At 37.3% G+C, this 27,835-nt stretch overlaps 1 protein-coding gene across 1 annotated transcript in view; it reads right to left on the bottom strand.

Annotated features, from left to right (window-relative positions):
* Window positions 1–287: 287 nt before the first annotated feature.
* Window positions 288–27,835, bottom strand: part of OXSR1 (oxidative stress responsive 1) — a 105,284-nt gene continuing 77,736 nt past the window's right edge. Inside the window, exons 9-18 of the mRNA XM_008586562.1 lie at window positions 26,605–26,653; window positions 25,455–25,520; window positions 17,125–17,247; window positions 13,511–13,546; window positions 10,612–10,758; window positions 8,823–8,887; window positions 6,280–6,332; window positions 4,692–4,760; window positions 3,376–3,440; window positions 288–2,979 (exon numbers count right to left, since the gene is read on the bottom strand). Coding sequence (XP_008584784.1) covers window positions 2,905–2,979; window positions 3,376–3,440; window positions 4,692–4,760; window positions 6,280–6,332; window positions 8,823–8,887; window positions 10,612–10,758; window positions 13,511–13,546; window positions 17,125–17,247; window positions 25,455–25,520; window positions 26,605–26,653 — 748 coding nt within the window. The 3' untranslated portion in view covers window positions 288–2,904. The remainder of the gene's footprint in view (window positions 2,980–3,375; window positions 3,441–4,691; window positions 4,761–6,279; window positions 6,333–8,822; window positions 8,888–10,611; window positions 10,759–13,510; window positions 13,547–17,124; window positions 17,248–25,454; window positions 25,521–26,604; window positions 26,654–27,835) is intronic.

The raw sequence follows: 27,835 nt of genomic DNA, 5'->3' as shown, positions 1-27,835 counted from the left end.
AAGATTGAGAAGAGATCAAAACACAATGCAAGGAGTTCCATATCTCACCCTATCCAGATTTCCTTTGGCTAATTTCATCCCTCCCCTTTGGGGTTTCAGTTTCCCCAACTGTACAATGGGTTTAAGCTGTTCTATATACTTAATAGATCAATACACACATTTTATAGTTTTATACACACTTTGGCTTCTCTCTATTCATATGAAAAATTAAAGTTAGTAGTGATTCCCTGACCCACTCCCCACAACTCCCCGATGATAACCACTAAAGTAAAGCATCAATACACCACTAAGGACAATTTACTCTTTATTGATTAAAAATGAAGGAAACATGCAGTAAAATACAACATCCAAAAAACAGGGGCAGGGGGAGAGTTGAATATTTTACATCTTCCATAATCTAGCACACATCATAAGGAGGAACTTCCATTTATTGATACACCAATATTCTATTTTCCAGATTTTTAAATAGTATCAGCTGGCTCTAGCATTTGGTTCAAAACTTAAGCAAACAACCCAAACGAATCCATTAGTCATTTAGAAAGATCATACATTTCACAAATAGCATTGGCACATATTAGTTTGTGCTACAGTTAGTCCCTACTCCAGGGACAAGGGGATCCTAGGGACCTAGCGATAGAGTTGCACCCTGAACTACCACACCTGAAAAGGAGTGAGGTCACTCACTAGGTTACATGCTGTCCCACCCGGGCAGTCTTGGTTCACTTATTTTCTCAGCATTACCACACAAGCCAGCAAAAGGAGTCCACCACACATCATGCAGAGGAAGAAATAACACTGTCCTGGGACTTGGTGTCGATGTCCTAATTCCCAGCAAGGCAAACAATCAACTGAAAAGAGAATACCAGCCCACTTCTATTGTCATGCCTGCCCCACTGTGGTTCAAAAGTAATGGTGGGCCAGAGAAAGTGATCAAGGGGATAGGCTGCTGCTCACTCCCAGCCTGGGTGCCAGATCACCTCCAAACAGAAAGCCAGAACAGAGTGATGTCACCACCTCTTGGTTTCATAAATTAGTAGATTATGATGGGCTTGTTTGAAACCAAATAAACAGACTCTAAGGTAAGCCACTAGTCTTGTGCCAAAGAGGACACTATTTCTTCTCCATACTCCATTCCCCCCTTCCCATCCTTGCTTCCCCCCCCCCAAAAAAAAAAAAAAAAAGAGAGAAAGAAAAGAAAAGCTCGGTATTTTTCTAGCAAGCTAGTCGATCTTTTCTCTCTCTGAGCTCAGCAGACTCCCTCTCTTACCAATCCTTCTGGGACCTTGGACTTTAGGTCTGATCTTCTGATATACTCTTATCTCAACCCCCATCCCAAATCATCCCTTCTCTTCCTCCTCAACATCCATCCCTTTCCCAACATGCCTTTGCACCTAGGGTAGGTGAAGAAAGTCCATGACTAAAACTATGGGCTCAGAATGAAAAGGTGTAGCAAGTTAGTTGTGAAGAAAGCTTTCAGATATGTTCTAAGAAAACACTAAGTGAAAGCAATCTTGTTCATCAGAACAACAATGCTGGAAAGGGCTTAAGTGATTATCTAAAAAGGCACACTCCCCTTTCCATGGGCCCACAGCCCATCTTTGTGTGTCTTTTTAAGGCCAGATTGAGTATCCCATTCATATTTAAAACTTGGTAGGGTTATTAGCATTAGACATAGGCTGACTATGAAACAGTAGGAAAAAAGAAAAATCAACCCTACTGATTATTCACATATTGCATTATGAGTGCTCATTTTTTAAACCTAAAGAATAATTTATATTATTTCTGTAGAAAATCAAATGAACACTGTCTACTCATAAAACCTAAAGGTCACGGCACATGTGGTTTCACTTTCCATCTTGAGTCAGGTTCAGCGCACAGGAACCCCCTCCAAACGGTCAGTGCAGGAGAGGGGGTTAGAAGACAGGCCTCTCTGGCCCAGTGTGAGTCTCCTTTATTGCTGTAGAAATCTCAGCCTTGCAAACCGATTTTCTCACAACTTGGAGGTCAAGCAAATTGATTTTCATGGGAGGAGTTTTTCAATTTAATTTTTTAAGATTTGAAAATAATACTTCTCCAATGATATGAGTTACGATTTTCCTGTTCAAAAACCACCTCTGGCAAAATTCACTTTTACAAGCCATTACTTGATGTTTTCTCTAAAAACAGTCCAAAGGTTCACTTTGAAGGATCCAATGGCTGAAGTTTGACTAGTCAGATGTTTTGCACCAGCTGAAGTTAAGGCTAGCAACCCTTTCTGGAGGGAGCAATGAAGAAGGGGGTGCCTGAGAGCAGCTTCAGCAAAACGCTTAGAAACACCATAAACAAAACAAGAACACAGTTTAGGCTGCCTCCATCTGAGGCTGTGCTTTTTCCTAATGACGGTTGCTAGAATTCACATCAGATACAAAGAAAAAACACTAAATTAAATTCTCTGGGCTCCAGCTGAACAATCAACTTTTAATTGCTACTTCAGTGGTAAAGAGATATCCCAAGATGCCCACATCTTGGCAGGTGTGGGAGAATAGGCAGGATGAGGAAGCCCAATATAACTGCTACTTTCCACCTGGGCCATCACTGGAGTAAGGCAAGAATGAGCTGACAGATCTTCCTCCTGGGCCTTGAGGCACATGGGTCACTTCTCAGATGGAGGAAGAGAGGGAACATGTGCAGTAAGTTTACTAACGGAACTCTTTTGGGGGATGCTGGCCACTGGTGATCCAACTTTTCTTTCTCTGTGGGAAAAAGGAGGAATGATGGCAGGAAGAACATAAAGAAAGACCTCTAAAATTCCTAGCCAGGAGGTTTGTTGCTGGGTTCTTTGGCAGTAGTGGGTTTAGGCCAATAGAAGCAACAGAGATACACATGTGTGGAATCCCCTTAGGCCGCCTCTTCCAGGGCTGTGGTTTAGCTGATGCTGAGCTGGGCAAATCCTATTAGTTTACCATCATCGGGAATATCCGAGCTTTCAACACCAGATGCCTGAGAACCAAACAAAATAACAAGTTGTGGCTATTTATAAACAAAATTGTAGGTAGCAATTAAAACTGATATGGGACTGTGGGTGACAGGTCCCTAGGATACAAACGGGAGGTTCATGGAGATGTTTCTTCCAGAAAAGATGGGGGCTGGGAGTCAGATTGGCTAACAATTTCTCCTGAGAATGGACAAGGGCCTGGGGTCACAGGCTTCCTGGGAGGGAGAGAGAATGGGAGGCCATTCATAGGGAGACAACAGCCCAGGGCCTCAGGGGGGCTAAATAAACACAATCCATCATATTTTAGTGTTCTCATCACTCAGGGAATATGGAAGTTGGTCTGCAGAGGCTGCTGGTATATAAAAGGTAAAATGATTTAATAAGGAAGAAGGGATGAATACCAGTTTGAAAGTGACAGATCGATTTGACTGAGGTTCTTCCACAATTTTCTGCAAATTAGCTGCCACTGTAATCATACAAAAAGAGAAAGTAATGAATGAGAAGTTATAAATATCTACTTTTAGCCATATTTAAAAAGCTTAAGTGGTAGTTAGGAATATTCTATGTTCAATCAAAATGGAAGCTGAAAGCTGCCACTGTAATCATACAAAAAGAGAAAGTAATGAATGAGAAGTTATAAATATCTACTTTCAGCCATATTTAAAAAGCTTAAGTGGTAGTTAGGAATATTCTATGTTCAATCAAAATGGAAGCTGAATGACCAATCACTCCCCAAATGAAAGTATCTTTTAAACTCATCTCCAAGTAGTACAAGTAAATCTTGAATTACTGTCAAATTAACTTTCTTTAAAATGTTGAATTAACCTAGGAAAGTCACTCAGGTGAAAGCAGTACAATTTGCCTATTTATGAACCAGAAAGCCCCAGACCAGCAGTCAACAAACTAGGGCCTGTGATCTATTTTTGTTCTGTTGGCAAGCTAAGAATGGTTTAAAAATGACAGAGACTGTACATGGCCCACAAAGCCTAAACTATCTGCTATCTGGCCTTTCACAGGAAAATTCTGTGTGGAGATGACCTGCCCTAGACAATTGTCTTTTCCCTAAGTAACATGTACCTGTGGCCTGACTGTGCCTTCTTTCCTTCCTGCTTTTTCTAGGATGAAATCTCTAAGGATTTTTGCTCATCTCTGGGCCAAAATAGATTAGATATGGCCAAGCTTACTTTAACTTGTGAATTTTATTATCATTTCTACTAGTTTCCCAAAGACCTGGGTGTGCTTTAATTTACATTATTGGAGGTTATAAAGCAAATTCAGAAGATCATTATTGTTACTATTTTTTTTTTTTTTGACAAGAAACTGTCCCCAATACCTGTAATTTCAGCAAAGCCAAGAAGCACTTTAAGAACCATAAGACCCGGGCCGGCCCGGTGGCGCACTGGATAGTGCGCCGCTTGGGAAGTGCGGCGGTGCTCCCGCCCGAGGGTTCGGATCCCACATACAGACCGGTTCCCGCTCACTGGCTGAGCGAGGCGCGGGAGCAACGCCGAGGGTTGCGATCCCGTTGCCGGTCCCTGGTCCGGTACGGGGGCAACACTGAGGGTTGCAATCCGTTGCCGGACACGGAAAAAGACAAAAGACCAAAAAAAAAAAAAAAAAGAACCATAAGACCCACTCAGTGGAATAAAAACCTGTTTTTCTAGGTACTGAGTACACAGAGACACAAGGGCACAAGGGCAGAGCACAATGTAGTTACCTATTACTAAATCCCTTCCATCGACCAGGCCAGCAGAAATGAGTTCCTGAGAGACACCCTCAGCTGTATCTGCAAGGACAAAGAAGAAGGTGCTCCATTTCTTGCATATGCATGTCACTACTAACTCTCAGAGCCTGTGTGGGTGTCAGCACAGCCAGACCCAAGCTAGCTGCTAAATCCACAGAATCAAGAAGGCAAGCAGGATCTTCCTCCTACACTAGGGTTTTTCCTATTGTTGGGGATTATCTCAAGTGAGGAACTCTCACAGGTCTAGGTAGAGGACAGAATCTGTATGAACCAGGTGACAAATATCAGCTCAATGTAAAGATAACTTTCTAAATGATATAATTTAGATGGGTTCAGGCCCTTGTCAAAAGAGCACCTGACAATAACGCTGCAGAGGACATTCCTATTTTTGAGGGTAACCCTGGACCTGAGCTCTCTAAGACATGATGTTGAATACGGAACATCTCCAGGGCAAATAGAATAATTTATTCTCAATTAAAACTTGAGAAAACAAATTGCAATCTCTTCTCTTTAGAACTCATACTCCAAGTTTTTTGCAAAAATCACTTTCTTTTTTATTCTTGTCGGCTTTTCTTCTTTTCTAGTTATCGTTAAGTGGTACAATCTGAGCAATGGGTGTAACTAGAAACTAAAACGACTAGGACAGAGCATTAACAATTAACCTTAACTCAATTAACCTCATCTCCAACCAGCTGAATGGTACTGGTTCCCAAGGACTCGACACTGAGCCCCTCAGAGGGAATGGGAGTATCGCTGGGGAGGGTGTATGTGTGTACACACTCACACAGATGACCAGCAATTTGAATTAATTCCTGAAAAATGTGACTTTGGCTTTAAAAAAGTAAAACAAGCACACCTCTGTACATCTACATCTGTCCTCTTTAATGGTTAGCTGCTAATGACACTGAGATAGCAAGAAAAGTAATCATGGTACACAGGACACATATCTGCTAGCTGCTGGCTACTCCCCAAATCAGAACTCTGAGTAGCAAAGGCAAGAAAGAAAATAAGCCTTGTTCCAGGGAGAAGTCCATGGCCAGAAGCAGTAAGTGACAGGACTCAGCTTCTGTATGAGGAGAAAGGAAACTGGAGGCCTTGTGTTCTCTTTACTGTCATGGAGAACAACCAAGTACAGTAATAAGATTAAGAACTCTAGTTTGAATTCCAACTATACCTCTTTTCAGCTGTGTGACATTGAACAAGTTACTCTGCCTCTAAGTCTTGATTTCATCATCTATAAACTGGGGATAATAACTTTTCCATAACGGGCTGCTGTGAGAATTTAATGAAATAATGCTTAGCACAATGCCTGGCCCATAGTAAGCAGTAAATAAGAGCTATATTCATTACTGTTTGTATTATTATACTAGGTTTTCTAAATGAGTTTAGTAGTAAATAAACTGCATTTTTATTTTATTCATATGCTCTCAAAAACCTTTAAACCAGAAAAATTTGTATCATCCTTTAAAAGCAAAATATCTAAGGGTCAAAAACTTCACAACATATTTCATTAAATAACAAATTAGAAATTATTTTGTTTTCAATGTTTTTGATGCCTCACCTCTCCCAGGAGTAAATTCAAATCGAATATCATTTAGTTCTTTTTTGGAATTCCTATAAAAGAAAACATAATGTGTAAAATAAAAATTTCTGAATGCATGCATAGAGATTCTGCCAACATATACTAGTAAAGCTATGCCTCAAGAAAGATTTTTCTTTTCCCACAGATCATATAATTTACCCTGATGTGTTCATACCACGGGGCTCAGAGCAAACGACTCAGAATGATCACCTAATTATCCTGTAATCTTTTTAATGTATGTCCCTCATTGATATTAAAATTTCATGCCTTTGAGGAGATTCTAATATGCCCACTCTCATCCTTATCCCACTAAGATGATCACATAAATTAAGATAAAAATCCATATGAGGATAAGCAGGTGTGATTAAAATGATACAGGATGCCTTTTTCATCCTTATCCCCACTCCCACACGCCCACTATGCCTAGCAGAGTACCTTGCCCACCACTGGTGATCAGTCTTGGCAGACTCATTAAATGAGATATATGATGCTCCCCCAAATTCCACAGGTGGTCAGTGGAGAATACACAAAACTGGGATGAGAAAAAACTTTAGAGGTAGTTTTTATACAGGACTTAATGAATAGGCAGGATTTGGGAAGGCAGAGAGGATGGGGAAAAGCAGTACTATTAACGCACAACTCCAGAAAATCAAACATGTGACTGGTGAGGTAGAGTTACAGTGGTACCACATCATGAAGATTAAGCAGGCTCCCTGGAGGTTCTGAAATTAAAACATTATGTCTAAAGACAAACACAGCTCATCACTTAGGACCCTAATCCATTTTATCTAAGCAATGTAGAGGGGTCATATTTGTTTGACAAATACACTTAAGGATGTTTCTGAAATTGTGCTTAAACTACCCATCCCAAACACAACCTGCCCCAAAATGATTTTCCTTTGCATTGCCTCCTCTCTACACTGTACATACATACTTATACTTCTGCATATTAACCACCTGAAATTTGCTTTCAGTTGTGTAAGTACATACTACAAAATCAACTTCCAACCTACACTTGATTATCAAGGGAATCACTAAATTTTCTCTTTTCTTGGTATCCTTCCACAATATCTCAGAGTACTATACATAGTCTGTGCTTAATATATAATTGTTCAATCTATCTTTCTGAAAGCTGAATAAAATTAATATTGAACTGTTCTGCCTAAGTTTAGTGATTTAATTGGCATGCCAAGACAAATACCTTCAAAGACAACAACATGGTATATTGAATTAAATGTGTTTTTTATCAATTCTTTTGGTCATTTATCTTCAAAGTCTTCATCAGTGAGAGTAAGAATCCAGCCTCCTACTTCCATAAACAGTCTGGAACACAGTTCATTAAAAGCTAACTAGATCACTTACAGCTATCTTCTCCACCTTCCTTAAGCACATGTCAAATAGAATTTTTGAACTGTCTATTAACTGCTCTAAGACTTCAAGACAATTTTTTTTTAAGGATACCAGTGGTATTCTTTGGGTACAATTAAAATAGGATGGAATTACCAATTACCATAATAATTCATAACTATTTGAGATAAGACCGGGTATACTGAGTAGGTTCTTGTAAAGGAAAGATAACCAAATCTGCTTTCCTCACATTTATAGCATAATTTCACCGCTCCTGGGGAGAAGATCAAAACATTCTCAAAACAGCTCTTGCTGCCTTTATCTCTAATTATGACCTCACCAAGAAGATGACTAGGAATTCATATGTCAATGAGGGATGAATCAATGGTAATTCAGTGGCACTCTTTTTTAAAATGTTAGTAATAGTTAAAGAAGGCCTGAGCTGTCTCAGATGAGGATTTTAGTATTAATCTTTTTTCAAATGCATTTATGAATAGAAAGAGACCTAACTAAAGCAATACAACAGCCATAACTACCTGATAAAAAAGCTTTGGAATCCTAGCCCAACCACTGGCAGAGGGAGGGGGTTAAAATGAACAGATTGCTACCTATGGCACTTCTGCTGAGCAATCTGTCAGGACCTATCTATATGCCCCCACCAAGAACCACCAACTTAGAATATTTGGTATAAAACAGAAACACACTAAAAATAATATATTTAGAGGTTTTTCTTTTCATCTTTTAAGAACAAGACCTGTATTTGATCTATCACAATCAACTCCCCCTCTTTGGGTTAGCTGATCTCAGAGTCCCTGGAGCTTATATGGTAACAATTAAAAGACTAATCTTTGCATAAGCCAGCTATTACTGCTCCCCTAAAAACTGTTTCTCAATTACAGACCATGTTTCCTACCCCAAACTAGCTATACTGCAAATGCACAAATTAACCACTATTAGTGTAGAAACAATTAAGAGAATGTGTGCACTAGTAAGTCAAAACACACACCTGTTAACATCCTCGTCTTTACACTGTTGCTATTATTTCTGAGGAAATAATATACCTGCAAGCAAATAGCACTTGATGCTGGGAGAACACACAATCCTATTCAGTTACTTTCGGCATAGACTATTACAGCATATGTAGAGTATTCAGACAACAAAAAATGTCTACTTACCTTAACCTTAGTACTAGACTAATAGGGATCTTGGTTTCTTGTGAACCTGCTCCTGAAGACAGAACCTAAAAAGCATTGAAAGATATGAAGTCATTGTCTGGAATATTAAGCATGGAGGTGATTAACTGTCATCTGCTGAGGAATCATCCACCTGGCAGCAATTTTCTTCATCTCCAGCTGAGGTCATCCTAGTCCTTAGGACACTCCCTGCTGTGGGGGGCCATGCACTCCAAGATAGCAACAAAAACTGAATATCAGCTTGAGTCAAACACAATTAGAAAGATAACTCTCAAACCCAGATGAAATTCCATATATAGCCACATTTAAATTTTGTACTTTTGAAGCCCCTGCTCCCCTCTACGAGGGTGAAAAACATTTAGATTTTTCGCTTTGTACCACATGGCAAAACAAAAGGTAGGGCCTAAACCAGCTGTCCTTCAGAAATCCATCCAACCTGGAGGTTTCAGGTTTTTTTGGGGTTTTTTTTGTCTTTTTTGTGACCGGTAAGGGGATCGCAACCCTTGGTGTGGTGTCGCTCACACCGCGCTCAGCCAGTGAGCGCACCAGCCATTCCCATATAGGATCTGAACCCGCGGCGGGAGCGTCGCTGAGCTCCCAGCGCCGCACTCACCGAGTGCGCCACGGGGTCAGCCCTGTTTTTTCGGTTTTTTTAATGGTTAAACTAACCCTCTCTGAAAACTGTACAGCTACCCCTTGCTTACTGGAGGACATTCATTCTATCTAAGTTGTTTACATAATGAATTCAACATTTCCATTAGTTTTCCTAAGATGACTGTATCTTTTCCCATATGAAAAAATGAAGAAATGGAAAGCTTGGGGGATGAAAAGGTTAAATGAAGTCAGCACCATGACTAACTGGAAGTGCTCAAAGCAGTAGTTTCCAAAGGCAGAACACAAGATGATCCACTGGGTTGCAAAAGAAAAACATCAGAACTTAAATTTCTATTTCTTTTCAACTAAAATGTTAGAAAAGAAAATGAACCTTCTAATATTTAATAAATGAACTGATACTGAAACCCTTACTCTAACCATGTGACATAAAGTCACATGTGGTATCTGAGGTTTCCTGAGGGGAAAGTGGCAGTTACACAGTATGCAGTTCACAGGGGGCCTTCATTAATTCCGCATCTTTCAGTGTAGTACTTCACATGTGGTATCTGAGGTTTCCTGAGGGGAAAGTGGCAGTTACACAGTATGCAGTTCACAAGGGGGCCTTCATTAATTCCGCATCTTTCAGTGTAGTATGATTTAATAAAGTTTGTGTCTGCCTGATTAAATGGGTTTACAAATTGCAATACCTTTTTAACTCAACCCTTATTAAAAAAAAATCAATTCTAACAAAATCGACCAGTATCTTAAAGAGTAATATAGAAAAACTATGGATTGAACAGAGTATTAATAAATAACACAAGCCTAAGTGAAGAAAATAGCACAGCTGTTGATTTTCTAGTCTCTGTATAAACTCCATCAGCTGCATTCTGAAGTTAAATGTAATAAAATCTAATGCAGAGCTGACAAGAAATTAGCCAAGATTTTTTTGATGTGTGGAATGTTTCCATCATTAACTTTTTTTGTTGCTTAAAAACCTATATGATCCTTGTAAAACTCTCTTATCTGCAAATGTTTAAAACTGTGAAGACAGAATTTCTAACTTGTTTTAAAATCTACCAAGACATCATATGTGATTACATTAGGTTTTGTTACACATTAGTATCTGCCATTTTCATCTACCCACCAGGCTGACCATGAAAGCATATCCCCACTTTACCTGAGCTGTTTTTGCTGGCTCTGCAGGTGGTGGGAGGGAGACTTGAGTTGGCTGTGTAGGCATTTGACCAGATGGCTGAGGTAGGTTAGCAGAAATCTGTTCTGGAACTTGGAGCAAAGTACCAATGGGATCAGTTGTTGCAAAGAGCTGTAAGAAAAACACACATACCGTGCTGCTTAAGTTGAGTGAAAAGGCAACAGGACAGGTCTTCTGACAGCCAAGGGCAGCCTCATCAGATGACATTTTCAAAGCTGTTTTTGTGTAGTGTACTGGCATATCACTATTTCTCTGAATATGTCTATTCCAAATGGAAGTCAAATACTTCTATGCCTTTTAGATTAACAACTTTCTGAGGTATAACTTACATCCCTCTAAATTCATCCATTGTAAGTATACAATGATTTTTTTTGCACAGTTCTATGAACTGTGCAACCATCACCACAATCGAGTCTTAAAACACCTCCATCACCCCAGAAAGTGCTCCCGTGCCCATTTATAGTTAATTCCTGCTTCCACACCCAGCCCTAGATGTGGAATCTACTAATCTACTTTCTGTCTCTATAAATTTGTCTTTTCTGGACATTTCATATAAATGGAATCATATAATATGTAGTCTTTTGCATTTGACTTCTTTTACTTTGCATCATATTTATTTTTAACCATACTTATTCCATTCCCTTTGCCCAGCAAAACAGCACCTCCAAAATACAGACTTAGAGATGTAATACAAAATTGTAGAAGATACATTTTTCTATGTGTGGGAACTTTCTATTATTACAAAGAAAGACAACCAACCAGTGATTCCTTAACATATCTGAAATGCATTTCAAAAATGCATGTGAAACTTTATAACTAACATAGACATTATATATATTATTTTCTATGTTTGAAATATTTCATAAATTTCATATTTCATAAATGTAATTTTGGGAGAAAGACTGATGTTGAGTACAAAAACAAGTTAAACATATTCAAAATTATACAGTTAAGTGGTGAAAAAATTTATATAGTTAATGGCCAAAATTCAGAGTTAAAAGAGAAAAAAAATTCAAAGGGCAATGACAGAGCCCTAATAGCTAACATTGTACAAGCAAAATCAAGGAGACAGGAGAGTAAAATTTTGTGTTCATTTAACTAATACACAACAGGAAGTCATACATTACTCATTCGTTCTAGATTTTGATAGAAAAAGAAAACTTTTATATTAGCTTTGAAAATGTTAATATAATTATTAGTACTATTTCAAAGGACAGTTAACTTCTAAATTGTATGAAGATATATGTTTATAATAAAGACAGAAAGGATATATAAAAGAAAGTAAGGAGAGGATATGCAGAAATTGAAACCCTTGTGAACTGTTGGTAGGAATGTAAAATGTGCAGCCTCCATGGAAAACAGTATGGTGTTTCCTCAAAAAATTAAAAATAGAATTACCATATAACCCAGCAATTCTACTTCTAGATATATACCCAAAAGAATTAAAAGCAGAGTCTCAAAGAGATATCTGTACACCCAGGTTCATGGCAACATTATTCACAACATCCAAAACGTAAGAAGCAAACCAAGTGTCCATTGAGAGATGAGCAGGCAAACTATGCTGTATATATACAATGGGATATTACTCAGCCTTAACATATGCTACAACGTGGATGAACCTTAGGGACATTATGCTAAATGAAATAAACCAGTCACAAACAAATACTGTTTGATTCCACTTACTTGAGGTTCCTACAATAGTCAAATTCAGAGACAGAAAGCAGAACAGTAGTTGCCAGGGTCTGAGGGTAGGGGAGAATGGGGAGTTACTGTTTAATGAGTACAGAATTTTAGCTTGGGAAGATAAAATAGTTCTAGAGATGGATGGTGGTGATGGTAGCACTATAGTGTGAATGTACTTAATGCCAACGAACTGTACATTTGAAAATGGTTAAAATGGTTACATTTTACGTTATGTGAATTTTATTACAATTAAATTTTTAAAACAGAGTAACGAGCCTGAGAATATGAGTATGGGCATGTGAGAGTTCATGTGGAGATGCTATTTAGGCAGGAAATAAAGAGAGGACTTAAAAAACTGGATAATCGGTAAAATATCCTCTCATTCAATTTCTAAGAAATTAGGAATTAGTCAAATTAGGTTAAGTTAGAAGTAACAAATAATCCTAAAATATTAGTGGATTACGACAACAAAAGTTATTTCTTGTGCACACTTCATGTCTACCTCTGGCCAGCAGGGACTAGTAAGTTTGGTATCATCACTCAGGGATACAGGTCATGTTGGCAGGGATAAGGAAACAGAAGGAATAACAGAGTGGCTCTTTCTTCTGCTAACATGTCATCGGCCAAAGTAACTGACATGGCCATGTGTAATTTCAAGGGGCAGGGAAATGCAATTCAATCATGTACCAAGAAGAGGAGCCAGAAATATTAGTGAACAGCAGTTCTAATATAAGTTATCAGATATTGGCCTGTTAATATTCTAAGGTACAGTATTTGTTTTCAATCTTAAATAATACAGTTCTATGTACACAAGTTGTGTACAAAATTGTGTATACAAACTGTGTACTAAGGACACAAAGAAGTGAAAAAAATCGTTATTTTAGCCTAGTGGCAAGAATAGAATTGGCTTAAGAGCAAGAAATGTGTGCCATTAAACCAAATACTGAGCTTGGAATGAAGACAGTGACAAAAGGAAAACTATATGACAGAATGGACACACAAAGTGATTGTTTTTGTCAGGTAATAAGAATAAGGAAAGCCAGCCTAACAGTATTCTATTTATAAGGGTTCTTGTCATGCTGAGGCAGTAACTACAGAAAACAGAATCTATTAAAATTAAAACCAAACCAAAACAAAAGCACATATACCATAACAAGAACTCGTAATTATAATTACTTACTTCAGAATTTGAAAATGATTCTTTCACTCGTGGAGACTACAAGAAATACAAAAAAAGGATGCTTGTTAACTCAGAAGTCAGGTTACTGGTAGTCATTCCCAATCTGCAAGTAATGTTGAATGCAAATCCACTCCATTTCATTCTGATCCATATGTCAACTCACCAGCAACTCTAGTAAAAGTTTTCTAGAAAAAGAAAACTGTCATGATACTTTTGTATTCTTTGTCCAGGTAGCCTGTAATGAATGCATCAATGCACTTAGCGTATTTTAAAATTTCACAATTTGAACTTTATAAGCAAACATAATGGGACTATGTGAGTTCTCAGGTAGTAGGGAAGTCACATTCTTCAAAGTGAAATTCTTCCTACTAATGGTGAAGGTATTATGTGCATAAGATCCCAGACCAAACCTAAACCTTCAAACTAATTATCCAACACATTCTTAAAGCAGAAAAATTCTGATTAGGAACTTTAATGGAGAAAACTCTTGAGCCAAAATTGAAGAACAATGATCTGAAAGTTGCATTTCAAGAGTCTACTACCCTTACTCTTGGTGCTATATATTTGGGGATCTGGTAGGTAAATAAATGTGAGTGGTTCAAAAAAAAAAAAAAAGACTGGCTAGAGGAAATAAATCAATATGTTAATACAAAAAGAGGTGAGGTCTCAAGTACCTGGTATAAACCAACATCTATTTGGAAATGACCAATTATGATCTGACATATGAAAATCTAAGCTAAGTTTATTTAGTAAATCATAACAGTTAGTAGTAATTCTGGATACAGACACTGTAGTTTACCAAAAAACTTACTACTAAACAATTATGTCTATGATAAATTCTACCAACTATGACTTTAGTCAGACTATTAAAAGGTCAACTTAAGTTTTTTATTTTCATCACCATTTTATTAAGGAGAATCAAGGTTCACATAATGGCTAATGGGGCATAGCAAGTAAGTGGTCAACCCACAACCTTTTAAAAAAAACTCTGTATTTAGAAATAATTTCAAACCTACAGAAAAGTTGCTAGAATAAGAACAATATAAAATTATCAGCATGCAACAAGGTACAATTCACAATGTCTGGCATTCAATCAAAGATTACCAGGTATGCAGAGGCAGGAAAACACTCCTCAAGCCAAAATGAAGAGAATAATCAACCAACAAAACCGATCCAGACAGAACTGACATGGCTGTTAGAATTAGCAGAGAAGGACATTAAAATAGTTATTATAATTGTATTACATTTCTTCAAATAGTTAAGGAGAGACATGGAAGGCATTAAAAAAATGAAACAAAACAAATCAAACTACTACACTATTACCATGCCTGAGATGAAATACAGACTGAATGGGATTAGCAGCAGATTGGATATTGCAGAAGAGAAAATAAACAAACTTGAAGGCTAGCATAGAAACTATGCAAAATGAACAGGGACAAAAAAGAACTTTTTTTTTCCTTTTTGTCTTTTTTACTGACCGGTAACGGGATCGCAAACCTCGGTGTCGCGCCCGCACCGGGGACCGGCAACGGGATCGCCACCCTTCGGTGTCGCGCCCGCACTGCGCTCAGCCAGTGAGCGGGAACCAGTCTCCACGTGGGATCCGAACCCTCGGCGGGAGCGCCGCCACACTCCCAAGTGGCGCACTCTCCAGTGCGCCACCAGGCCGGCCCCAAAAAAGAATTTTTAAAAAACGAAAAAATCAGTGAGCTGTGAGAAAATTTTGAGTAGCCTAATACACATATTATTGGAGGACAGAAAAAATATTAAAGATATAACAGTTGAAAAATTTCCAAATTTGATAAAACCTATAAACCCCCAGATCCAGGATACTCAACAAACCCCAAGTATAAGAAATATAAAGAAAAATACAACCTATGCATATCACAATCAAATTTCTCAAGCCCATTTATAAAGAGAAAATCTTAAAAGCAACCAGAGTAAAAAGACATGTTACTTATAAAGGAACAAGATAAGGATGTCATGAGATTTCTTAGTGAAAATATGCAAGCAAGAAGATGGTGAAAGATATTTTTAAAATACTGAAAGCCTGTTAATCTAAATTCTATACCCTCTGAACATATCTTTTCAAAACAAAATTGAATTGGAGACATGTTCAGACATAAAACCTTAAAAAAATAATCACTAGCTGACCCACAACACAAAAAATGTTAAGGGAAGTTCTTTAGGCATAAAAAGGATATAAAAATCTGGATCTATGTAAGAGTCTTTATGATGAACGTGTTAAATTTTGTCAAAGGCTTTTGCAGAATCTATGAAAATAAGAATATGATTTTTTCCCCTTAGACTTATTAATATTATAAGATTTCCTAATACTGAGTCATCATTGCACTCCACCACATTTGGTAATGGTATATTCTTTTCTTAATATAGCCTAACTTAGTTTTAAAAGACTCACTTTTAAGAAAGAGAAAAAGAAAAGAATTCATGGTCTCGAAAATGGCTATAAAAATAATATGAGAAATACTAGACAGAGAGCTACTTATTCTGTGGGCAAAGTATGTAATTTTCTATACTGTTTAGATACCAGCATATTATGTTATGAAAAAGCTACTATAACTATTTCAGAACTACTAAATTTCTCTCACAGGTAATGAGTGAAAATCAGATTCTGAAAAGCTATAATTTACCATAGCTCTGGTAGCTTTAATGTAACATTACATGAGAGTCTCAATTTAGAGAGGAGTCACATGAAAAAGTAAGGAAGAAAGGGTGCCATAGTCTCACATTTGTTAAGAAGCATTAAGCTCAAAATTGTATGTAAACTAATGTTTACATTTGTTATCTTCTGAAGAGCTTTTCCAAGCCTAGAGCTTAAATTTTTGCCAGTTTTCATTGACAAGCACTTTACAAACTTAGCTCTCCAAAAGGACTAGACTCAAAACCTCATTGGGTAAACAAAGTCAACAAACATTCAGTGTTGATCTCAAAGAGTTAGAAGTGCTCTTACCAGAGCAAATCTTAAAAGCAGGCAGAGATATATCACTATACTCACTATTCATCCCACAAAAAAACGTCTGAGCAGTCAAGAGTAAACTCAAACACTTAAATTTTCTGTATATATATATATATATATCTACACATCTGTTCTTGGGAATGAGTACTGACAACCAACTTAAGGCATAAACTTTAGGCACGAGTGATGAAATGAACCAGAAGGAAGACCCTTGTCTTCACTACTTCTACCAAAAACTAACGTGTGTGCATACACATGCACACACAGACAGATATCCAGTATATATCAATTGAAGGAAAGGTACACTGTTCCTAGTCTTTGGGAACAAAGCTTCTATTGCTAGGCCTTCAGGTTCACTAATCTTTTCTCCTGCAATGTCTCATTGGCCATTAACCCAGTGTAATTTTCATCTCAGACATTACATCTAGATTTGGGTCATTTTTATATCCTAAATATTGTCATATTCAAACAGATGTGCCAGTCCAATTTCCCATGCAGAATTAACTGGGCCCTGTTATTAGTAAGTTGTTGAAAGAAATTCTGTCACCAACATTTGTATTCTTTATATTTTAATTGGTTAAACTGAATAAGAAGCATAGAAGGTTCTAGCTAAAGCATACAGTTTCACAAAATTTACCCTGAGTTGTGAAATTGCCGCTTTCCCTTCCTCACTTTCTTCATCAAATTCATCATCACTCCACTCCCAGCCTCCATCCTCTGTCTTATGAAGACGGCCACTGGAACCTGGTACTCTCCGAACCTGCTCATTATGAAGAGATGTGAATTAGAGTAGTGTTACACATTTACTAAGTAGAAAACTCAATCATATTTCTCTCTCCTACTAATTAACCCATGAAGTAAATAATCATTTTCCTCATAAGTAAATACCAAATTCATATCCTCCAACCCTCACTTGCTCTCTGTTCACAACGTCCACCATCTGTCTTTCATCACAACAACTGACCTTCCCTGTACTTTTATACTCTTGGCCCAAATAACATCAAAATCCGTATGTGAAGTCACAGGTCAAAACTGATTGTTTCAATGTCCTGAGATGCTTGAGGGGGGGAAAAAAAAAAAGGTTCTAAGTCCCTCAAGTAAAATAAACCCAAGATAAAGAGTTTGCTTTTTTTCTTTAGTTTTTTAAATTAAAACTATACTTGCACATAGTTTGAAAGTACCAGAGCTGTGTGAGTTTTGTTAAGAAAAACAGCAATCTCCAAACCTCCATCTTCTTTCCCGCAGGGAACCACTTCAACTCATTTTAGCTTATATTTTTGGAAATTATATTCAAGTCTCTAATGTGTTTATATCATTACTCCTTGATTTTTTGGTTTTAGGAATTAAAACCTTCTATAGTGGGACTTCCCACTATAGAAGATGACAATTTATTATAAACCACCTACCCTTTTCTCAAGAAATACTATAATTTTGGTTAGATCAATATTCAGCATTTGCACAACATGATTATACACATGGTACTCACAGCTGAGCCTTATTGAATATTACCAATATTTTTCTTTCCTGTGTACCTTTTTTGTTTTTCTACAGTTAATATTTATTCTTTCTCAGCTGTGTAAATCTCCTCTCATCACATTCAAACGCATTAGGTATTCTATCAGTATCATCTTTTTAAAGAAGCCTCTCACTAGAAGCTCCCGATCTACTCCACCACAGACTGTTTTCATACCAGGTCTGTTTCAAATCACACTCTACCATCATCCAGAGGACTGAACTTCCTGGATCACATGACTTCTCTGTTTTTAGATTAAGCACTTTCTCCACTATTAGAATGGTACACTTATTAAAGCTATTCATTCTGAACTTATCTTAATTCCATCCCCATACTTCACTCATGGTTTGGTTAAAAAAAAAGAAGTCTGGATTAGAAATCCTTTTCTTCTATAATTTTGAAGACAACTGCTCCAACATAATCTGGCTTCCAGAGGTGCTACTAAGGTCATCATTACTCCTAATCTCGTTTGTGACACTTCCTCCCTTCTCTGGAAGGTCACGGATTTTTCTTTTGGCCTCCAAGTATTCTAACCTGTCATGATAATGTGCGTTAGTGTTAGTCTATTTTCATTTATTTTGCTGAGTACTCAGGCTCTTTCAATCTGGAAATTCATGACCATCAGTTTTGGGGTTTTTGTTTGTTTTTTGGTGAAAATGGAAGTCAGCTTTTATTCAGGAATACTGGTGACCTGAGGAGAGATGTTAGGCTAACCCATCTCTCCAGTAAACCTGAAAGAGAATGGCTAGGCTAAAGCCATCTCAAAGACTTAGATTTACTGAGGGGTTTTTAAAGGAGGGGCTGAGGGAACGGAATGTGAAAGGGGAAAAGCAAAAGAGAAGGGTACATGAGCTACGAGGATTCCACGTCTACGTGTCAGATACAAGGTCTCGCCAAGGCTTCTTCTGATTTCTGTTCTCATCTCCACTGTTATCTCAGGACCCTGCAAGATTTTGATTTCTTCCAGAGTAGAATCATCTTTTCTGCAGTGTTCTGTGTAATTTTGCTTCGCAGAGCTCTGATTGACTTGGCTGGTACCCAAGGTCAACTTCCAGGCATTTGGCCTTGATCACTTCTCAAAACTAGTTTCAGAGGCTAGGAAGTCCATCTAGAGAACACATCTGGTGAGGGTCTTCTTTGCTGGTGGCTTTATAGGCACCATCAATTTTGGAACTTTTTCTTGGAATTATTTCTTTAATGATTTTCTTCTTTTTTAATCAATTCTTTTCTGGAACTCTTCTTACTCAAATACTGAACCTTCTCCAACGATCCTCTAATGTTCTCATCTTTTCTCTTCTGTTATCTGGGCCTTTTGGCTCTCCTTTCTGGGAAACTTCTTCAATTTTATCCTACGACCTTTGCATTGAATTTTTTCATTTCTTCTATGTCTTCAATTTCCAAGAGCTTTTTGTTGCTGGTGGTATCATTCCCTGAATGCTCCCTTTTAAAAAATAATGGCTTTATTGAGGTGTAATTCATATATCATACAACTGACACCCTGAAAGTTATATAATTTGATGATTTTTAGTATGTTCAGAGTTATGTAACCATCACTACAATCAAATTTGAAACATTTTATCCCTGCCCTCCCAGAAAACATGCCATACCTATTATCAGTCACTGCCCTTTTCTCTCCAAACCCACCAGTGCTAAACAATCACTAATCTACTTTCTGTCTCTATATATTTGCCTATTCCGAACATACCATTTAAATGGAATCATACACGGCGCTCCCGCCGCAGGTTCGGATCCTATATAGGGATGGCTGGCGTGATGCGCTCACTGGCTGAGCGTGGTGCGGCCGGTCACAAAAAGGACAAAAATAAAATAAAATAAAATAAAATGGAATCATACAACATATGGTCTTTTGTGACTGACTTCTTTTACTAGCACAATGTTTTAAAGGCTCATCCATGTTATAACATGTATCAACACTTCATTCCTTTTTATTGCTGAATATTGCATTATACTGATACACCACATTTTATATCCATTCATCAGCTGATGAACATTTGGGTTGTTTCTGTTTTTCGGTTATTATGAATAATGATGCTGTGAATATGTGGGTATATATGTTTTTAATTCTCTTGGGTATACTTAGGAATGGAACTGCACGGTCATATTGTAACTCTGTTTAGCCTTTTGAGGAACTGCCAGACTATTTTCCAAAGTGGCTGTACCATTTTACATTCCTATTAGCACTGTATAACAATTCCAGTATCTCCACATCTTTACCAACAGCTATTACGGTCTGTCTTTCTTACTATAGCCAAACTAGTGGGTGTGAAGTGGTATCTCATTGTTACTTTGATTTGCATTCCTCTGATGATGAATAATATTGAGCATCTTTTGGTTCAATGTTGGCCGTTAGTATATCTTCTATGGAAAGAAAGATTTCTATTCAGATCCTTTGCCCATTTTTAAAATTGACTTATTTGTCTTTTTATTTTTGAGTTGCAGGAGTTTTTTATATATTCTAGATACAAGTCCTTTATCAGATACATGATTTGCAAATATTTTCTCCCATTCTGTAAGCTGTCTTTTCACTTTCTTGGTGGTGTCTATTGAAGCACAAAAGTTTTTAATTTTGATATAGTCAATTTATCTTTTTTCCCTTTTATTGCTTGTATATTGGTGTCATATCTAAGAAAGCTTTGCCTAACCCAAGGTGCCAAAAATTTACCCCTGTATTTTCTTCCAAGTTTTATAGTTCTTACAGTTAAGTTTACAAGCCATTTTAAGTCAATCTTTTTCAATGGTAAGAAATGACCTGACTTCATTGTTCTGCAGGTAAATATCCAACTGTCCCAGCACCATCTGTTGAATACTGTCTTACCCACTGAATTGTCTTGGCACAAATGCTTCTTTTTAAATAGCATCATGTTCCTCTCTTATGAATAAAACTCTTCTCAAAAGAGAGTTGTGATTTTATTTAAATTGCCTTTCTACATAGTCTGTTTCCTCTAAACATTTTCCTGTGTTTAATTTGTCCTCCGTCTTTCACATTAAGAGGTTTTCCTCAGATACACTGTGATCCTAGATTTCTGCTCAGATTTAAGAATAAAGAACTAAAACATTGAAAGCACTGAGCTTTAAAGTGGGTAAAGTTTGGAGACTATGGGCTTCACTGTAGAGTCATCTGCCTGTGGATTTCACAGGGGAATCCCCAATGTCAGTACCTTTAAGTCTTTCCTCTTGGGCTAGTCAGATTGATCAAATAAAGATCTTCCAGCCCCCTGCTGTCAGCACCCAGGCCAGCAACAACAGAGCCACAACTGGAAGCCCCCTGACTCCTGACTAATAGGAGGGTGGGGAAGAGGGGAGGGGGAACTGCGGGCCTCAGCTCTGCCCCCAGCCCCCTGTTGGCAACCAGTGAAGGAGCCAGCCATGGGCCACCCCTGCTCCCTCCCCGCTACCCCCTCTGCAACATCTTAGAATGTAAAAAATAAATAAATAAAAATCTAAAAAAAGAAAAAAGAGCCTTCCAATGTACTGTCTAGGGGGTGATAAGTTGTTGTTGTTGTTTTATTTCTTGAGTGCAAAACATCTTTATTTGCTTTGGACTGCCTTTCTTCCAGTAAGGTTAACTTTGAATACACAAGAAATTGATTCTGAGCTGATTAATAAATTTTTAAAGCTGGAACCTTAAAATGAAGGTTTAAGGGCCGGCCCGGTGGCGCACTGGATAGTGCGCCGCTTGGGAAGCGCGGCGGCGCTCCCGTCCGAGGGTTTGGATCCCACATACAGACCGGTTCCCGCTCACTGGCTGAGCGAGGCGCGGGAAGCAGCACCGAGGGTTGCGATCCCGTTGCTGGTCCCCGGTCCGGTACGGGGGCAACACTGAGGGTTGCGATCCGTTGCGGACACGGAAAAAGACAAAAGACAAAAAAAAAAAAAAGAAGGTTTAAGGATTCTGAAATATTATACTGTATTTTTTTAAAAAAGTAATGATTCTCATAAGAAACAGAAAACAACGTGAGGGAAGAGTAGGAAGAGAGATTGATTTGTCATTCTATATCTAGTGTAATGGAAAAGATTTTTTGTACCAGCAGGACCTGGGTTTTGATTCTAGTCTTTCCACTAGCTGGCCATATGTCCTTGGGCATGTCACTTCTGGAATCTGGACTTGTTATCTCTCTTGGACGTTTACTATGATCACCTGAGTTGAATCCTGGGAAAGAATTCTAACAAGTATAAAGCACAATACAAATATAATGCATTATCTTGATTATCATCACCTCACCATTCTATTATAAGAATCCAAGTTTTCATCCTCTTGCTATTTTCAGCTTTGGGGTCCCAGAAACTTTTGGAACACAAGTTTTAACGCTTGTATTCCAGAAGTTGAATAAAGTACTATGACTGGAGGTTCTTAAAATTCAGTATGTAAACATCCACTTAAATACCCTTTTACAGTAATTACGTTACCCCTATCTTTAGCTGTGCCTGGAGTCCTTCAGTTCAGAGACCATTTATATTACTTTTCTACAGAACTTTCAGACAAATCCTGTGGTGCAATGTGGATAGGGGGAGGTGAACTACAATCTAACTCTATCCTCAGACTTTCAACCAATCCTCCTGCTTTTAGCCTTACTTTAACTCTCCTTTCTGGAAGTACCCGGTACTGCTAATTCCCTTACCTTTTGGGATTCTGTTGTATAAGACAGCTTCTAAGCTTTCTTTAATGCTGGCTTGGCAATTATATTCCTCTCATTTGCTAAGTTACTTATTACTAATTTATTGGCATTGTAGTTTTGAAAATTTGGTTGCAGCTTTCAATGCTCCTATTTTTCATCCATTTGTGGTTTAAACCTTTTCTTTTTATTCTCTTAACAATTCTTTTAGTAGATAATTTTTAGCAGGAGGACAGAAATAAATGTAGGCATTCACTGTGCTTTTTGAGGTTCAATCTTCTTAAATTAATCAGACTGCAGATACTAACTCAACATGTCTCTCAGAATTTATTGTAAACAATTATAAGCCTAGAGATTTTAATATGCATTCATATTATTTACAGGCTATATACTGTGTCAGAAACTGTTCTAGGCCTATTGAAGATACAGCAATGAAGAGAAGTCCCCGTTCTCATTAAGATTTTTGTTCTAATGGTATAGGAAGACTAAAATGTCAGATGGTAATAAGTTCTTTTTAAAAAAATAAAGGAAAGGAATAAAAAATCATGGGAGAGTACTATTATAGTTAAACTAGTCAGGGAAAACTATTCTGTGGAAGTGGCCACTTGAGTAGAGACCTGAAATGAAGTGGAGGAATGAGCCACGTCAGTGTTTAACAAGTGGCTATCCATGAGAGTAATCTTCTAGGTACCTCCTCTCAGAGATATGACATTAGTTGGCTTGGGATGACACTGTTAATGTTTCTCTTTTTTTTTAAAGTCCCCAGGTGATTCTGACATGTAACAATGGATGATAACCACTGATACAGGTAAAGAACATCTAAGGAAAAAAGTATAGCAAGTAAAAAGATCCTGAGGTAGGAGGGAAAATTATTCTAGAAGAGAGGAGGTATAACTCTTAAGTCTGAGAAAAAAACTTGTTGGTGCTTCTCAAGAACTCTTAAGGAAGAAAAAGTTCCTTAAGACTAGATCTGAGTATCCAAGTCTGTAGAGAGATATATCTCTAAAATAGAGACAAGTTAATTGTGCTACCAGTGCCTAATAAGTATATCATTTCAAAGGGTTTAATATACTTCCCTGGTTCTTTATTAATCAAAACCTTCTGAATAATATCGGAATTCCCAAGGAGGAAGATCTATGGAAGAGAATAAGCCACTACTAGACATAATTACTCTAACTTCGTGGATGGGCCTACCACTATATATAAGGTATAAGGACCCTTCCTTTTACTCCTTCAAGTCTGTGATCAGCAGAAGCCAGACTGTCTCATTTCCTTCATACTGGTACGTCTTCTTTGAGCAGAGATGTAAGAATGGGGAAAAGGAGGATTTTCCTCTCTCTACTGCTCCAGAAGTTTGTAAAAGTACATTCGGCCCTCTGTATCCATGGATTCTGCATCCATGGATTCAACCAACCATAGAAAATATTGGGGGGGTGGGGTGGCTACCACTATACTAAACATGTGCAGACTTTTTTCCTTGTCATCATTCCCTGAACAATACAGTATAACAGCTATACAGTGTTTACACTGTATTAGGTATTATACATAAGTAATTTAGAGATGATTTAAAGTATATGAGAGGAAAGTAAATGGGAGGATGTGTGTAAGTTATATGCAACTACTACACCATTTTATATAAGGGACTCGATCATCTACAGACTTTGGTATCCAAGGGTCCTGGAACCCATCCCCTATGGATACTGAGGGACAACTGTATCATGGAAAAGAAAACTCATATATTTTGCCTGAACTGGGATCTTAATACAGTCTCTATGCTTACTTTATGACCAAACTTCTTAGAAATTACTGATCTGTAACAAGGTTCTTTTGATCTTTCAATAAAAGCAAGAGAAAATTTGGAGCTAGAAGAGAGTACTGTGACTTACATCCAAAGCTATAAATGCCATGTAAAATCAAAACTCACTCTGGTAATTGGAAACAGTGGTTAAACAGTGTTTATAATTAATTCACCAATTACTATCTAACATTCCTTTTCATTCTAGCAGACAGCGGAGTAACATCTAGTGTTGGGGCTCAGAAATCAATATCCTAAAATATAGTGTTTGACTTGCTGGCCTAAAGCAGTCTGAAGGTCTCTGTAACCTTTCACCCCCTCCTGTCTCTCAATCCTCTGTCTCTCCAAAAGATAGGATCAAGCTGTTCTCTGAGGTTCTCTTATCTACTAGAAACCAAACCCCCAAACAATGCAATTTCCTTCGATCTTTCCCTGAAATTTTACTAACCAGAGAAGATTAAAACTCTTATTACAAAGAGTCTGAAAATTAAACACCATACCTAGAGCCCAGATGAACTTTGAACCTTGTCCCAAACCACTGTTTGTTCTCCAATCCCATTCAATTTCCAAAGAGAATCATTCACAAGGTAATGTCTGCCTCCCTAAAAATCATTTATTCCTACAGCCCCTTCTCCCCTTCCCCTATTAAGAAGATTATATAAGCATCTGTACCCCATTGGGTTACTGGATAATCATTTTCCTGCAATTCCCTGTGCTATGCATATTAAAATATATTTGCATGCCCTTTTCTCCTATTAATATGCTTTCTGCTAGTTCATTTTCAGTAAACCTTCAGAGGGCGAAAGGGGAAGCTTTTTCCTCTTTGCCCCTACACTAGGCATAAAGTAGACCAATGATATTTGCTGAATAAATATATCAAAGAATGCTTTAGAAAGGGTTGAAAGAAAATGAGTAACACTCATATACTGCTAACAAAGCATTACTTAACATATACTTACAAAATGTAAAAATAAAATAAATCTACTCTGAGCAACTTTCCAAGACTGAATTAAATCCCCATTTACCTTTTTAGCTCTTTCGGATATGGTTGGTGCTCTCTGCAATATTTTTTCTTGAAGAAATTCTTTATTCTGGAGAAGAAAAGTAAGTATTCTTTTCTTACAAGAAGTTTTTATCAAACCAAAAAATTGACATGGAACTTTTCACCACAACTAAATTGTGATATAGTAACTGTTTTACAAAGAAGTATGAGAAAAACTTCTATTCTTTTACTCTGAAGCTCCTTTAGTTCATTACTTCCATGATTTTATAAATTGAGAAAGAGCTTTAGTGTGTTGTATGAACCATTATCTATAAAAAGTTTGCTGTATCATATGTCCTTGAAGATCATGGTCCCATATTTCTAAAAGTAACATCCTTCTATCTGATATCTCTGGCAAATGAAATATTTTCTAATTCAGTAGTTAACCTTAAAATGAGAGTTCGGTATTTTTCACAGATTATAATATAAGCAAAATTAATGTTCATTGTTTCTGTGATAGGTTTAACCTGACATTTAAATTGACTAACATAAAAATGCATTTAATAAATTCCAGGCAAGTATCTTAATTATCCAAGATTGTATACTTAGTGCCCTCATAGAGGAAAATGAAGGAGAACACCTGTTAAAGATGGAGGCACTCTTGCTCTCCAGGATTTAGACTGTCAGCAGAAATGCAAATAGACTGGGTCAGCAAAAATTCGCAAAGCTTAACCACAAACCACAGACTTCTTATTGAGTTACCTAGGAGACGGGGAGGGGTGGGAGGGGTTTACAGCTGGCTAAAACATATACAATACATGCCTGTACCCAATAAATTTGCTTAGTGTGTGCACTAAGCCCCAGAACTTCGTGTCTGGTTTCTGGTTGCCCACCTCCCTAGGTGGCAGCTCCTAGCTCAAGGCATGCCTTGAGCAACTCACCTCACTGCACTCTCTTGGCAGGGCTGTGTGGGGCCCTGCTCCCTGGGGAACTCCTAGCAGAGGCTACGTATAGTCCTGCCTCCTGAGACCCCCAGGACCAAGAGGAAGGTGCACCCTCAGCAATTACTTTATCTACCATCATTCTTCCCAACATAATCATCTTAAGAAACATAACTTCTAAACAGTCAACATAATGTGGGTAATTGAGGAACATCATACGAACATATAGAATCAAAAGATAAAATTTCCTACCTTTGCTTTCTGGAAAAACTTGTGCCTTAACAGTTCTGCTGCTGTTGGTCTGAAACCAAAAAGAAAATTTTTACAGTTAATTCAAGTGTAATATTAGTTTCCATCTTCAAAAACGAGAAGATTATTTATTGAACAGCAAAATAATCACTTAGTATATCCCACTTTCCTTAACCTGCTAAAAAGCAAAATGTAAGATAAACTTGGTACAAGATACTGAGTAGAATAAAAAACTCCAATATGAATGTTTTGATAATAATTACTATAGATTTTTTGAAAAATTCATTAGTAAAATATTTCTTTTGGAATCATGATTTCTTATTGACTCCCAATATATCTGCTATTTAATATTATTATTTCCTAAGAAGTAAGCTAGACAATATCTATCTAATATTTTTAGCAAAGCATAAAAATATATTTAAACTCACAAAGAGAAAATGAAATGGACCAAATCAAGTCCTCCACTCCTTGCCACATGGCTGCCTGCCAGCCTTCAACTTAGGTAACTACAGAATCTTAAAAAGTAGATTTCATTATTTCTGTTAAAAAATGAATTCCCCAAATTTAACCAAAACTCAGTTTTTAATTAAATTGCACACTGCTTTATTTTGTTTTAAGGCATCACTATCAATTTTACAAGCTTTTAAAAGAGTATCATTTAGAATAAAGAATTTTATACTTAGAGACTGGACCTGATTTTGCCACATACTCACTGTGTGACCCTGAGCAAATCACAACTTCGCTACAGTTCAGTATTTTTGGCTAAGCCCCTTAGAGCAGTAGTTGTTAAAAACTGCTGTGCATTCAAGTATTTGGGAGGTATTTAAAAATCCTATTGACCAGGCTATATCTCATACCAATTAAAGCAGAATCTTTTGGGGGCAAACCCAGGCATCAGCAGTTTTTAAAACTCTCCAGATAATTCCACTGTGCATTCAGTCTTGAGAACCAGTGCCTCAGAAAATTATTATAAAGATTAAGAAAATGAATAAATGTGAAAGTGCTATGCAAACTGAAATTAAATATTACCAATCTTATTTTTTCATTCACTTGAGATTTCAATACATTCAACAGTTTGTTTACTAATTTCTTCTTACTATTCACTCCCTTCATCTGGGTTCATTTCTTTCTTTTCTAAAGTACAACTTATGTGAGTTCTTTAAATGACAGAATGTGACTATAAAATTCAATTTTTATGTAAAAAAAAATCTTTTTTTTTTTTTTTTTTTTTTTT

Source organism: Galeopterus variegatus, unplaced genomic scaffold, assembly GCF_000696425.1.
Source record: "Galeopterus variegatus unplaced genomic scaffold, G_variegatus-3.0.2 Scaffold110, whole genome shotgun sequence".
In the NCBI taxonomy this organism is placed as follows: Eukaryota; Metazoa; Chordata; class Mammalia; order Dermoptera; family Cynocephalidae; genus Galeopterus; species Galeopterus variegatus.
Note: the sequence above shows the minus strand (reverse complement) of the source record. Positions and strands in the feature narration are given on the sequence as shown.